We start from the raw sequence: 14,273 nt of genomic DNA, 5'->3' as shown, positions 1-14,273 counted from the left end.
ATTAATGTTACACATCCCCTAGAACCCCAGTTATGCATCTGATCCCATGAAACCTATGACACACAGAACCAGGTGAAAGGAACATAGTTACTTAGAAGGCTTTTTAATAACTGCTTCTAAAAAAAAAAAAAAAACCTTGAATTTGTAACACTGGACTCAAAGTTACCAGAGTTCAATGTGCCTATGTGCAACACCTGGAAGGTCAAATTATTAAATCACAAAATAGCTTATTACATGTGTCCACTTTTTTAAATTCAGCAGATAAACCAGTGGCGGTGGTGCACAGCTGTAATCCCAGCACTTTGGAGACTGAGACAGAAGGATCAACAAGAGTTCTAGGCCAGCCTGGGATACAGTGAGTTCAAGACCAGCCTAAACTACACACTACACAGTGAAACCCTGTCTCAAAAAAAGTTAGCAAAATCTAAATACATACATGCTCAACTTCATAACAATCCCATTAAAAAGGAGGTTTAAGCACAATAAATCTGTACTTCAGGCACATTTACCCATACTTACAGCTGAAAAATTCTTCTTAGGTTGTTCTGTCAAATAATCAATCTAGTACCCAAGTAAGTTTACAAGAATGTTTAATCGTGAGATACAAATTCATAAAATAAGGAATAAAATCTCCAGTTTGGTCATTTAAAAATTTTTTTCCAGGTGTGGTAGTGCACGCCTATCTCAGTACTCAGGACGCTGAGGTGGGAAGATCACAGGATCCCACTATGTAGTCCACACTGGCCTCAAACTCGTGGCAATCCCCGTCTCAGCCTCAGAAGTGCAGTAATAGAAATGTGCCTTCACACCCCGCTAGGGTTTTCCCTTTTGCCACTAGATACCATTTACAAACAGAAATTTGCTAGTTTCACACCATGACAGATGGTGCATTCCACATTTATGTAGTGGGAATCATATAAAAGTCTAAAATATTAAAGATCTAAACTGTACATTCATAGATTAACCTAAAGATAACTGTAAAAGGTAAAAACCTATATTTTAGCAATCAAGTGACAAATTTTAGCATTTTAAAATGTAAGTTTACTTGAATTTTATTTCATTTATTCAAAGGTTCATAAACTGTAACTGTTCTGTACTTTGTACCTTTTCAAAAAGTCATGTCTGACATAAACATTAACCAAGCTTTCATAGGTAATCATCAGGTAAGAGAGACTGATTGTTTTAAATGTCCACGTAATACATATACAAACTCACAATTCAAGATTCTGGCAGTCAATTGGATTTTCCTATGTAGACAACCAAATTCTCAATTAAAAAGATTCTGTATCTTTTTAATCTGAATCAGGTAAGCAGTATCAAAGAGTGTACAATTCAAAGCAAAACAACTTCAAAATTACTCCATTTGATTTTAAAGCTAAGAATTTACAAAAGCTATTTCAAAGAGGTAAAACCAGGGTCCCTATTCTTATGTATCTGCTAAAAATTAAGACTTTTATAAAAACCAGTCTAAATTCATTTTAATAGTTATAGTCCTCTAACATGCGTATCAAATAAAATCTAGTCTTCAAGCCCAGTCATCCATAACGTTAAAACACAAGGAATTAAACAATGTTAGAATAATCTTTGTTTTCATTTTATGAAGGAAAAAACTGTACATGTACAGTTTCTCCACAGTGGTTTCTGCAGCCCTTTCACAAATGCGTGGCACTGAAAGTTCTTTCCTGTACTCCGTGGAGCTCAGTGGTGGCAGGGTTACAGGCAAGGGGTGAACAAGTGTCCCAGCCATAGGAGACTACGTATCCAACAGCCAGAGAATTCATGTAGGGCTTCGTCCCACTTAGAAGACACTGCCCATTGCATTTATTTCCCTAAGCCATACTACCTGTGATATTCTAACTGTGATCTGTACGATTTTTCAAGTAAAATCTGCACACACAGGTACAAGAGCAAATGGGAGGAATTCTAGCTCCCATGGCCATAACGCGGAAAATTTTCAGCCATACTTCACAAAACCAACCCACTGCAGCAAGTTGCCCACTGACAGACTAGCTTCAGCTTTCCTACACATCTTTTAGTCCAATGTAAGTTTTCCTTATAAAAAGCTGTAGGAAACAGCAACTCTCCACGTGTGGGATGGTGTGCGGCTCTTCAGTGTAGGACTGCCTCACGAGGCAGTAGTGTTTTACCACAAACATCATGCAGAAGCCCTCCCCAAAGTGTTTCTCCTCTTAGCACTTCACACTTTCTCAGTTCTAAGGCAGTAATATTTGACACTTAAAGCTATTCTTCCCTCAGCCTCCCTTCAGCATGCAGTGTTGTCTCCTTTCTAAAAACAGTGCCTTTTCATTCTGTCCCCCTTTGTAGTTTGTCAAGCCATTCTAGGGTGATTGGAAGACCAGGCAGTTCTGCATCTGTTATACGATATGGTTCTCTTCTTTGATCATTTACCCAAGAAAATTTTTAGTGAATCCTCAATGCCATTACATACGTGATTATTTAACAGCCGTCTCATCTACTAGATTGTAGGCGTCATGGGGGCAGGTTCTACATTCAATTTGGACTGCATTTATCCCTAGCATCTAACACAGTGCCTGATACATATGTGGATGCTTCGAAATTAATTGCTGAATAAAGAAACACTTTATAGGCTTGTGTGGTGAGATGACTTAATGCCACTGAAATACTAACTTTTTGCTTGAAAGCAAAACATCTCAGATGCTAGGGCATGTTTATTCAAATCTGCTCACACATAAATAATTTCAAATAAATTCAAATCTGTTCACACCTAACTATAAAATGGAATAAATACTGCTGAGGGAAAACCTGGTATTAAGCCACGATAGAAAACACCTGACCATTTCCAGACAAAATCAAGGCAACTTCTCTACGAACTGGCACTTGATCTGAGAGCAAAAGGATGAGTTCCTAGTTTAGGTGGGGGCCAACTTGCATGAGGATTCTGAGGCAGATAGATGAAATTCTAAAAAAGTCAGTGCTACTGGAGTAGAGCAGCAGGTAAGGGGAGACACTTCAGGTAACAACAGGGAGAGGAGCGCAGCCAAGAATCTAGTCTTTCCAGATAAAGCAATGTTAATGAGTTCAGAATTCAAGATTTATCCCAACAAAGGTATCATTAAACTGTTGCCTACCAATCAGGCCCTTATTTGAAATGACCCTTTAGCTTTAGCGTAGATTAGAAAATCAACTAGAGTGGGGAAAAGTGGAGGCTCTTGCAGTACATCAAGCTAGACAGAAAACTTACCCAGCCCAGGGTGAAAACAATGAACTGAATCTTTAAAAATGTACAGTGAACCAAAATGCAGTAATAAGGCCGTTTGAGTACCAGGTGTGGTGATTCACACCTGTAATCCCAGCAGTTGGGAGGCTGAGACAGGAAGATCATTGCGAGTTCAAGACCAGCCTGAGCTACAAAGTGCGCTCATGGAGAGCCTGTCTCAAAAAGACAGGAGGGAAAAAAAAGGCTGTTTGACTGAAGACTTATCAGGTAATATCAATTATACATGTAATGAGGAAAGAATGCTGTGAAGGAATGGTTCACCACGTTTGGGGAGAATAGACGAGGTCAGGTTAATAGAGGTTCACAGATAGATAAGCTTTAGAGCTCAAGGTGCCTTTAAAAGTACACTGATGGAATTTTCAAGGTGGGATTTCAGTATTTGTCAACAGAACTAAAGCCAAGAGAAACTGGACATCAGTGTTCTTCATAGCATTACTGTTAACTCATTTCTTTCATTCTGCCACCCTCCGATCTGTGGCCAAGAACAGAACCAGTGGTTTAAAACGAAACACTCCTTTTACACATTCATCCTCAGCAACGTAAGGAAAGGGTCACATCAGGTTAGTACATTAGCCACCACCTGCAATTAGGAAAAACATGTGGACAACTTTTGAGCAAGAAGAAATCCAGGACATGCATGATGGTCTTTTGATCTGTAGGTGGAAATAAAATTCTCTAACATAATTGTGCTCAAGACATGCTACCTTTTTAAAAACAAGACTTACATGTAACCACAAAAAGTGAATGGTTTTAATGCAACAGTATTTTACTAATTTAAATTTTTTCTTTACAGGTGACTTTTATGTATCTCCCTTACTGTCTTGGTGACATTCTACAAACTGTCCAAAAAGTAACTATTAATGGAAGTAGTTGGCATGTGACTAAAGCAGAAGAGTTGATGCTGAAACTATTTGGATCTAGATGGAATAAGTCTAAAACTTAAAGTCTCTGCTCATATGAGCTTCTGGGACACAGAGACTTCTGGATTGGTGGAATTCATCCTCACATCTTATAAATCCCACAGCAACAGCAAGTCAGTCTGTTTTCAAGGCTGTGTTCAAGAAATAATTATAACTGAGATTACAATTAACTGAGTTAGGAGCAAAAAGTGATTCAAATGTAGGCGACTGTGATGGGACAGCCTTTGGAAACAATGTCTGCAGACACAGCGGTAAATGTATACCAAATGGCACAGCTGTTCCCTGCATATGTTTGCCATACTGGACTGGAACTACAGATAACCAGTCTGTACTATTTGAACAACCTTTGTCGCCACCAGTCTCTATGTACATCTGGCCAATCATTTTCTCAGTTGTCTGTGGACTTTGGGCTGGGTGGGGAGGTATGTGAAAACAAAACTATTGTCAATTGCAAAATTTATGACTTCTTACATTAAATACACTGACCCAAACTACAGAACAAGAAACCTTCAGTTCACAACTCTATCTTTAAATTTCACTACTCAAACAGGAGGCTTAATTATTTCAAATGGAGAAAACTCAAAATGAAGAAAATGGCTTTCTAGCAATTTAACGAAACATTGAACATAGCAGTTAAGTTCGGAGACAGTTTCTGTGTCTGCGCTATATTAAAGCCACATTGTTGTAACAAACGGTGTCATGCAGTTATAAATCAAAATCAGACTCTTAGCAATGTCTACCTAAATAGTAGTCTGTTTCTCAGGACACTGATCCATGTAAGAAGTTTATTTAAACTATGATGGTATGTTATCTAGGCAATTTTGAATATGGTTGAAAGATACCTGTTAAGAGATTTTTAAAGACAGACTTTGTTGGCCAAATTAAAGATGTACTTTTCCAGGATCAAAAAAAAAAAAGTAAAAGTAGGATGCTTATAATGGAGATGAACAAAAGCAAGCATATAAAGTATCACCACAGGCTTTAATATACGATATATGTATAGTGTTATTTTGACAGTCATTTGTCACATTGTTAAAGGGGAATCAAGTATTTACTATTACCTGAAAGTCTAAATGTTAACATCTTTTTGATAAACTTGTAAATTACAGCAAAAGCAATGGCTCTGGCTCTCTTACAACCTATATTTTGATCGTTTTGACTGCATTAGTTCATCTAGTGTTTATTAATCTGTGAACTTTCCTGAATAAAAATAGGAATGAATATAAAGAAAAATGAGACACAAACCAAGATAAAATTATACAAAGAAATATATACTACTTGGTTCACAGCTACGAAAATTTACATGATTGCAACAATGTAAAACTTAAATATGGCCTTAAACTAGAGGTCACTGCATGAATGCAGGGAGAATGTGAGGCAGAGGGGGCTGGTAACTGCTACATCTTTATGTTTCATAGTAAGACATCAATAGACGGGAAATATTTCTAATTTTTTAATGGTATAAGCATGTTACTTACGAAGGCAATTACCCTAATAGCTAAAAGAATTATAAGTGGGTCTCTCTACTGAAAAGTGAAGACCACTGCTTTTTGTTTACAAACCTTGTAGAATAATTTGAGCTTTAAAGCCATGTGCCTATAAAAGTGATCAAAATTTACAAATGAACTTTATTTACATTTCTTCCCAAGTGTGCACAGACCTCAAAACTGGGCACAAAACTTTTTGTAAATAATGTCATTTAAATTACTTAATGCAGGCAGGCATAGTGGCACACATCTGTAAGTCTCAGCACTCAGGAGGCTGAGGCTGGATGACTGCAAAGAGTCTGAGGTCAGTCTGTCCAAAGAAAGAAAGGGGACTGGCAGGAGAGGCAAGCAGGCAGGCAGGTGAGAAAGACAGACACGCCTAATCCAGTGGTCCCAACAATATATGCATCATTAAAAGTTAGAGAAAGTACATTTTGCTAAACGTAAGGTATTGATGTAATTGACCTCCCACTCCCATGACTAGAAGGTAATTAGTGGTGTTACTTAGCATTTTCAGTATTTATAACAACTTTGCCACAAAGAAACCAACTAACATAACAGGAACAGTAACAGAATAGGTCATGGGGATGGGAGAAAACATTGATAATAAACACTATGTAAGAATTTACCCAAGTAAAGAATGAAAGCACCATTATTAACCTTTTAAGGTCTGTGCAGACTGGCCTATGCACGGGGACTAGGTCATCTAACCATTTGAACAGTGTTTTTGTTTTCTTGCTATTTTAGCCACCCCGATGAGAAAGCTATGTCTTCTTGTAGGAACTCAAGACTAAAATGAAGAACACTGGTGCTACCTGACAGGGCAAAGCACTGTGAGACGTGCTGCTGTTTATTAGAGGATACGAAGACTAACCACTCACTGGATGATGTATACACTGCTTCAAAGGTTCTTTTCTTGCCTGAGGTTTTTTTTTTTTTTTTTTTTTTTTTTTTTTTGTCTTTTTCCTTTTTATCGGTACCAGGGATCGAACTCACGACTGCCTGCTTGCAAGGCAGGTGTTTACGCTGCTGAGCTAAATCCCTAGCCCAAAGGTTCTTTTCTTAAGCACACAATCAGCTCGACAACTCCATCAATATTTGCTAAAAGAAATTTCGACCTAACTTGGTTTGGCCCAGATCACTGCAACGGTTTGAAAACTCAGATAAACATAAATGTTCTTCTTCCAGCAGCTAGCAGGCCTTTTAACATATTCCTACTGGCTGGAACCACCGGCAGTCCAAACACAACTGCCCTGTCGAGCTGCTTGAACACTTAGAGGGACACATGCCTGCCATTTAAGTGGCTTGGACCACTGGAGACAAAAATGAATCTACTGACTTTTACTCATCTTTTTACTAATAAAATTGAACCAAAGCAACCTGACAGTGAGACACACGCATTAGGGCCCCGCTGCACAGGAAGCCAAAGCTGTCGTGTAGAAGGCGACCAAAGCTTTCAGGAACCCTCTGGACAGCACTCACAACACGTTTGGCCACACGTTCTACATGAAAACTGTACTCCTCTGCGGTATAAGGCTCCACAAGTGTGCTCCCAGGCACCCGCGGTCTCTTTTGAGGGGATCCCAATTCTCCCTCTCCAGTGGTAAACCAGTGTAAAGCCACGTTTTCATCACATTTTAAAAATGCAGTTGACTTGAGGCAAATATAAAAAGAATGAACAGTGACAGGCCCCTTACTTATCACACATGCCATTAACACACAATAAGTAGGGTTATCATTAAATTTAAAAGCTTTAAAGTTATTTTAATATTCAACAATTTTCAAGAGTAGGGGATCCCGAAACTGTAAAGTTCAGCATTTCCGGTTCACAGGTTCTTGCAGCTGCAATTTTGTTTACATTCAGATGTCCTATTTTCAACACTATTATACAAGCTCTGCAAGACTGGTCCCTCCTCACCCTGCTCTTCAGATTCCCAAGACAAGTGCATCCTGAACATGGAAGACCTGAGACTGCTTCCTACAGCTGCTCATGTACAGCACGTGGTGAGAATCTTTTCACTTTAAAATCACAAACTCCTGTGGCTCATTGTCAACATTATCCGTTTTTACTATCTTACTGGTGTTTTTTCCCTATGCAATACTTTTCCAGAATAAAATAAAAGTAATGGATACAAAAATAATGCTGAATATAAACACAGGAACTTTTAAAAAATTATCTAAACCAAATGGCAACTATCCTTTTGAAAGGTTCCTTTTAAAAAGTTCTCAAAAATATCATTTGGGACATACTATTAAGGAATATTATAAAAAGACAACTTGGCCATACACACACACTGAATTATTTCATCAAAAAAGTCAAAGAATTCTGGGGATATTCTGAATCCATACTGGCTTCATTGTCTTATAAGGACATATGACAGGATTTCCTCTATTTTAAATCTATCCTTTAAAATGAATCCTACAATTTGACCCAGCTATTCCCCTCCTTGGTATCTTCCCCTAAAAATTAAAAGCATCATACCACAGCAATATATGCATACCTGCGTTTATGGCAGTTTGCAACAGCCAACAATGAAAACCACCCAAATGACCATCAACTGCTGAATGGATAATGATGTTGATTTTTTTATAAAATGGAATACTACTCTGTCGTAAAGGATACACTTGAGACATTTTTAGGTAATGAGTGCTGAGACCATACTCTTAAGTGAAATAAATTGGTGAATGTAAATACTGTATTACTTCTCAGGTGTGAGAAACTGAAAGTGTAAGTAAAGACCAAAATGTGTATGTGGTACTGTGAAATAGGAAAAAAATGTTCAAATGGGGAGGAGAATAGAGGAGGGAAAGGGGTAAAGCATTGAAGGTAGGAAAGGGGAATGGGAAAAAATCAAGTTCTACCATGCAGAGGTACAAATTCTTCATGATGAATGTGATCACTATATACATCTAAAATATACCAATAATATCTGATCAAAGAAATGGGGATGTAAAAAAACCAAACTTACAAAGAGGACTCAAGTTTTTAAGATACTTATTGACCTAATTTTTTTTTTAACATCCCACTACTGTCTTGCTCAGTACACAGATTAAAATTCTTTATAAACATGAATCAAAGGATCAGGGAGAGTGTGTGTGTGTGTGTGTGTGTGTGTGCCTTTTTAAAGCAGTACCATTTCATGTATGACTTACTTTTAGCAACAGAAATCAAACATTTAGTGTTCTCTGCATTCATTTTAGAGATCTGAGCGTGAGAAAACAGGGACAGTATTTCAAAATGTTAAAATTAAGTTAAAATATGAGATCTAGTTCATTATCAACCTCAAAATGTACCTATCTTGACCTGTGTACCTCAAAAACATATCTATTAAAGCAACAGTGAGGTTAAACTTAACTGTATGTCACACATTAAGTATAATCACATGCTAATATTCTAGTGTTTAACGTCAGTTTAATCTCTTCTCTATTGTTACTATTATCTTAGATAGTCCTTAACTCCAAAAATCTAACACTGAACCAGATATCCTATAACTTCAAAAATCTAACAAGAGGTCACCAACTAACCTACAATTAGTGAGTGTAAGCAGGATAACCCCCTCCCCCCAAAGATGCCAACAGCCCAGTTACTTCCACATCCACAGACAGGTCACACAGGAAAGCAGAACTAAGGTCACAGATGGAATTTAGAACACTATTCTGCTTACCTTAAAATAGTAACATTATGTGGGGGAGTGAACGTAGTGATCAAGAATCTTCAGAAATGAAAGGAGACAGAAAGTGTCAGAGCTAGCAACATGACAAAAGACAGCCTCGCTTTGTAGAGGGACTGTGAATCAAGGAAAGTGGCTGGTCTCTGGAAATTAAAGAAGTGGACTCTTCCCTAGAGTCTCCCGGGAAAAAAAACTTACCACAGAGACACCTTGATACTGCATTACTCAGTGAGATCTGCATCAGATTTCTGATCCACACTACATTAATAGATTTGTGTGATTTTATTGTAATTTGTCATAGCATCAAAATAAAATAGAAGACTGGAGAATTGAAATTTGTGATTAAAATAAACCACACGTGTACAAAGGAACCCAAAGATGCTGCTGGTGTGTTGTTGCTCAAGGGTAGATTCAAACAGGTTGGTGAATGAAAGGTAAGGAAGTAACCTGAAGGGGTAAGGCGGTAACCAGCTCCACACCTCCTTTTCACTCTGAAGTAAGTACATGGGCTTTGGAAAACAAGAAGCTATCTAGCCTTTTTTTTTTTTTTGTTTTTTTTGAGGGGAGAGAGAAACTACAGGGAATGGAAATTAGGACCTGGTGCTTGCCAGGCAGGTGCTGTAACACTTGAGCAATATTCCCAGGCCCCTTTTCCTACTTTTAAAAATCTGTATTAAAATTCAGTGAGAGTCAATGAGATATGAAGAATTTTAGATTAAGCATCACAACATATACAAGGAATTATTAGCTAAGAGGTAATCAAAAACTGACGTAAAGACTTTATTCCATTTAATAACCGACTGTGTTTCACTTGTACTGTAGAAATTTGGTGTCAGGGGGCTAGGGATTTAGCTCAGCGGCATAAGCGCCTGCCTTGCAAGGGTGTGGTCTTGAGTTTGATCCCTGGTACCGGTAAAAATACAAAAAAAAAAAAAAAAAAAAAAAAAAAAATTTGGTGTCAGATCAACTATTAAACCAGTAAAAGATCTACTGACAACATACACATCTCAAATTAAAATAACACTAAAATTTAAAATAACACTAAAAAGTTTCTGAAACTTGTAAAATCTTGGTAGCAATTTGTTAATGGTACAAAAGCTGACTGACCAACCTTAGACTTGGCAGGTGATGGAGGGGAAGTTGGAGACTACTATTTCTCCTAAATTTCAGGTAAGGGGTTTTCTAAAAAGTAAGTTTTGGAAGTTGTAAGTTAAATACAACTTCATTCTAAACTTCTCTCCAGTGAAAATGGTATGGCTGACTTCGCTGAAAAATTATTTTTAACTGCAATCCTTAGCTTTGAGAAACAATTCTCTTAATTTTGTGGCCACTGATTCTTCTTCATTGTTACATAAAGGTTAAAAACATTGCTCCTCTCCTTTTTTGGGGTCTCAGCATCATTTGACAGCTGTTGCTTTACATTACAGCCATCAATACAGTATTTATTTTAGGGTATAAACTTAGATTTGAAGTAACAATTGCTTGCATGTGCTTTCTATTTCAAGTCAAACTGGCACATTAAACTGTACAGTTGCCTATAACAGTGATGGTAAACCTTTTATGGAGCTTTCAAGATACAAATAACCCACTGTGTGCTGTAGGTTTGCCACCACTATTGCCCTATAAGCAAATAAAGGTTAAGTAGGCATTTTACAAAAAATATCCAAAACAGTTTAAGTAAAAGTTCTGTGGTCAGTGTAACAAAATTTTATGTTGTATAAGTATTCAAGAAATGTATCGATAAAGTAGGATATAGCTTAGGTTTTTTCCTCGGCAGTTCTAAATGCTAGCCTCTTTAGAATATGTAATTTATCTCACCCTAACCTCTAAAATTTAAAAACTGCCCAATAACTGACATAGCCATGTACAGAAATTCTTAGCTGAGTAAGAGAACAACGTCTAAAGGTAATTAAAGCTTTAAAGAACAAGTCATTTTACCTCTAAATTTCAAATCACGCACACAAAATAGATGAGAAATTCTTTTTATCATATTTAGAATCAAAATATCCCTTAAAATATTTACATTTTACAATAAAAAGGATAGCAAAACACAAGATCATGTACAAGCTTACTTATTCAAGTTTCTGAAGAACCAAAAAATGAAAACAAAAGCAATGGACCACTGCAACGCTGTTGTATATGGTAGTATGGTAATAAATTTCTTCAGTGAGAACAGATTAAAGTAACAAATATACTCCTTGGACTTCTGATTCTTGGTCAAAAACCGCTCAACTGAATGATTAGTATAATCTAGTTACGAAGCTGCTTGGCTTTTTGTTGTTGCTCCTCTATAGTTTCTTTGAAAACAGTGCAATGTTAAAACTTGCAGAGCACACATTACTCTCCAACAGTCATTATATAAAAGACACTCGCTAGAGGCAGTAAATACTTTCCATAGCCAACCATATTTACCAATTAAGGAATAAAAACTAAAATTTCTAAGCCTTTATTGCATATTAATAAAACAAATCTTTGAATATACAGCAATGTAAAACTTTTAAAAATATTAAATTCCTATAGCTAGTTTCAGGGTGCAGGGCACTCTGCACTGACAGAATTGAGGTTTCTGCAAATCACCAACAGCAAGAATTTAAAAGATAGGACAATCGTGGCAGGCAGCTGGAGAATGGCACAGCACTTCGCAGTTCTTTAAATGTCATCCTGATGCAGCCTGCAAATTTTACCTTTTGCTTTTAGCTCTGTCGGTGTGGTCCCTATCTTTGTGATACCTATCCCTGTCTTTTTCCCCCTCTCTGTGTTTACTTTTCTCTCGTTCTTTGTCCTTTTCGTGGTCTTCGCTTTTGGGTTTGTCTGGCTTGTCTACATTTCTGTTATCTCTGCCCACTTTCCCATCTGCTCCTCGATCACCATGGAGTAACCGGGGCCTGTCTTTGTCTTTGTGCCCGTCCTCTCTGGTTTTTCTGTCTCTATCTTTGTCTTGGCTTCTGTCCCTGCGTCTGTGCCTTTCCGAGTCTTGCTCCCAATCCTTTTCATGTCGCTCTCTTTTCAAGTGGTGGGAATCACTGTAAAATCTCTGGCGATCCCCTTTGCCCCTGCTGAATGGCCGATCCAGTGGCAGCTGGTCTTGCCTGCCCCAAGGGTCACTATGGCGCCTTTCTGGCCTCCGAATGTCTTTAACCTGGTGGAAGTTCTGTGGGCCTATGAATCTTGACGCTTGTGAAAGGGGACCCATCATACGTTGTGGTTGGCCGGGAAGATGAACAGGTGGCCAAGGAACCACTGGATTCTGAGGAAAGCCAAAGCCTGGAGGGGGAAGTAGTGGAGGCGGCAAATGTGGTGGAAATCCAAACATACTTTGCGGGGGGAAGTTAGGAGGCCCTGTGAATGGAAACCCTGGAGGGCTAGATTTGAGATGCTGGAGGCCAGGCTGCTGTGGCCGCATGGGTGAGAAGTTCATACCTGTTCGGGGGCTGGTGTTTCTGGGAGTGAAGCTGATGTTTTTGGGAGGAAATTCTGACTGGCATGTATTTCCAAGTTCAAAATGAGATGCTGTTCCAGCCACTCCTCTTCTAAATGGGTGCACAGTTTCAATACTCTGTGTTAAAATGTCCTCCTGTAAGGGTTTTGCTGGTTCTGTTTGGGAAGAAGGTGTGTTTTCTACGGACACTGAGCTCTGTGCAATCTTTGAGTTATCACTCTGCTGAACACAGGAGTTTTTCTCAGTAGAGGACACTTTTTCCTCCACAATGATTTGTTCTGTCAGTTGCTCCTTGTTGTGTGCTAAATCAGACAGGGCATGTTTTTCTCCATTGCGGCTACCATCTCCATCTTTGCTTTCTGAAGCAATTATCTGCTGACTCCGTCCTGCTGCTTGCCTAGGATCCCTTTTCAGATTAATAAACTGTGGGGCCCTTGTTACATTAGCAACAAGATTTTCACTGCAACTCATGTTACCATCTGTGTTTCCTTTTCCTACATTAGATCTGCATGGAGAACTACTTGAAGTCCGATTATCTTGCAAATTACTCTCCTGATCTTGGAGCAGTTGTCTTTTTAGTGTTCTCTCTTTGTTCTCCACAGCTTCTTCTTGTTTTGACTGAATTGATAAATTTGTTAAGAATGCTTCTGTAGAAACATCTGGTGGTTTACCTCTGAGACTAAGACTCGTCAAAGGCCCTGGGGAAATGGAAGAGGTTCCCACTAATGATGTTTCTTCTCCTCCTCCTGAATTACCCGGTGATTCTGAAAGATGGTCTACTTTAAGTTTTACCTCCTTGACATCACCATCTGTTACTTCCACTTTATCTACTTTTTCTGTTTTTGAGTTAGTTTGCTCATTTATAAATGGGATTTCCTTAACAGTGTTCTGTTCCACCACTGACTGAGCCTGCTCATATACTTGGCCAGTGGTCCCCAAAAGGCTTTGAAGTATGTCATCCACAGGAAGAGGTTTATTTGCTAATTCCAAAGCAGATGGTTGATTTTCCCACCCAATTAATACCCCAGGAAGAAATCGTAAAGGTTTTGGTGGTTCCTGTTTGGTGACTTCCATTAAAGGTTCAACAGCTGTTGGCAGGTCTTCCTGAAGAATCTGCAGAGGCTTATTTCTCTGCTTGTGCAACACAGTTGTAAAGGAATTAAAAAAGTCATTTTCTTCCTCTGGTGCTTCCTCTGTAGAAGCTTCTATTTTAGGTTTCTTGTCAGGTGGCAAGACTATCTGTACACTTTCAGTAGCCTCAGCTGTATGACAAGTTCCAATACTGGCACTATGCTGCCTCTTCAGTTTCTGACGAATGATTAGGCCCAACAATAGGTTAGGTCTATGCAGTTCAAGCCCTGTATAAAAAGAAAAGTATCAACAGTCATTTTCAATCATTACCTAAAACATTTTGCATTTAGTTTATCACAAGATATTAAATGGACACCTAGGTCTGCCAAGCCCTCTCTAGAAGGCTGGACCACCAAAAAGAACGCA

General features: G+C 38.4%; 1 protein-coding gene across 8 annotated transcripts in view; it reads right to left on the bottom strand.

Annotated features, from left to right (window-relative positions):
• Positions 1 to 11,303: 11,303 nt before the first annotated feature.
• Positions 11,304 to 14,273, bottom strand: part of Phf3 (PHD finger protein 3) — a 79,646-nt gene continuing 76,676 nt past the window's right edge. For 7 of the 8 annotated variants that reach the window (XM_063256928.1, XM_063256930.1, XM_063256929.1 and 4 more), the window contains one exon: positions 11,304 to 14,134. In XM_063256928.1, the coding sequence (XP_063112998.1) occupies positions 12,018 to 14,134 (2,117 nt within the window). In that variant the 3' untranslated portion in view covers positions 11,304 to 12,017. The remainder of the gene's footprint in view (positions 14,135 to 14,273) is intronic. The other variant, XM_063256933.1, reaches the window with a different exon arrangement.

The sequence above is a fragment of the Cavia porcellus genome, unplaced genomic scaffold (assembly GCF_034190915.1).
Source record: "Cavia porcellus strain 051 isolate PalLab524CR breed Dunkin Hartley unplaced genomic scaffold, mCavPor4.1 scaffold_10, whole genome shotgun sequence".
Taxonomy (NCBI): Eukaryota; Metazoa; Chordata; class Mammalia; order Rodentia; family Caviidae; genus Cavia; species Cavia porcellus.
This window is presented reverse-complemented; position numbering and strand designations above follow the sequence as displayed.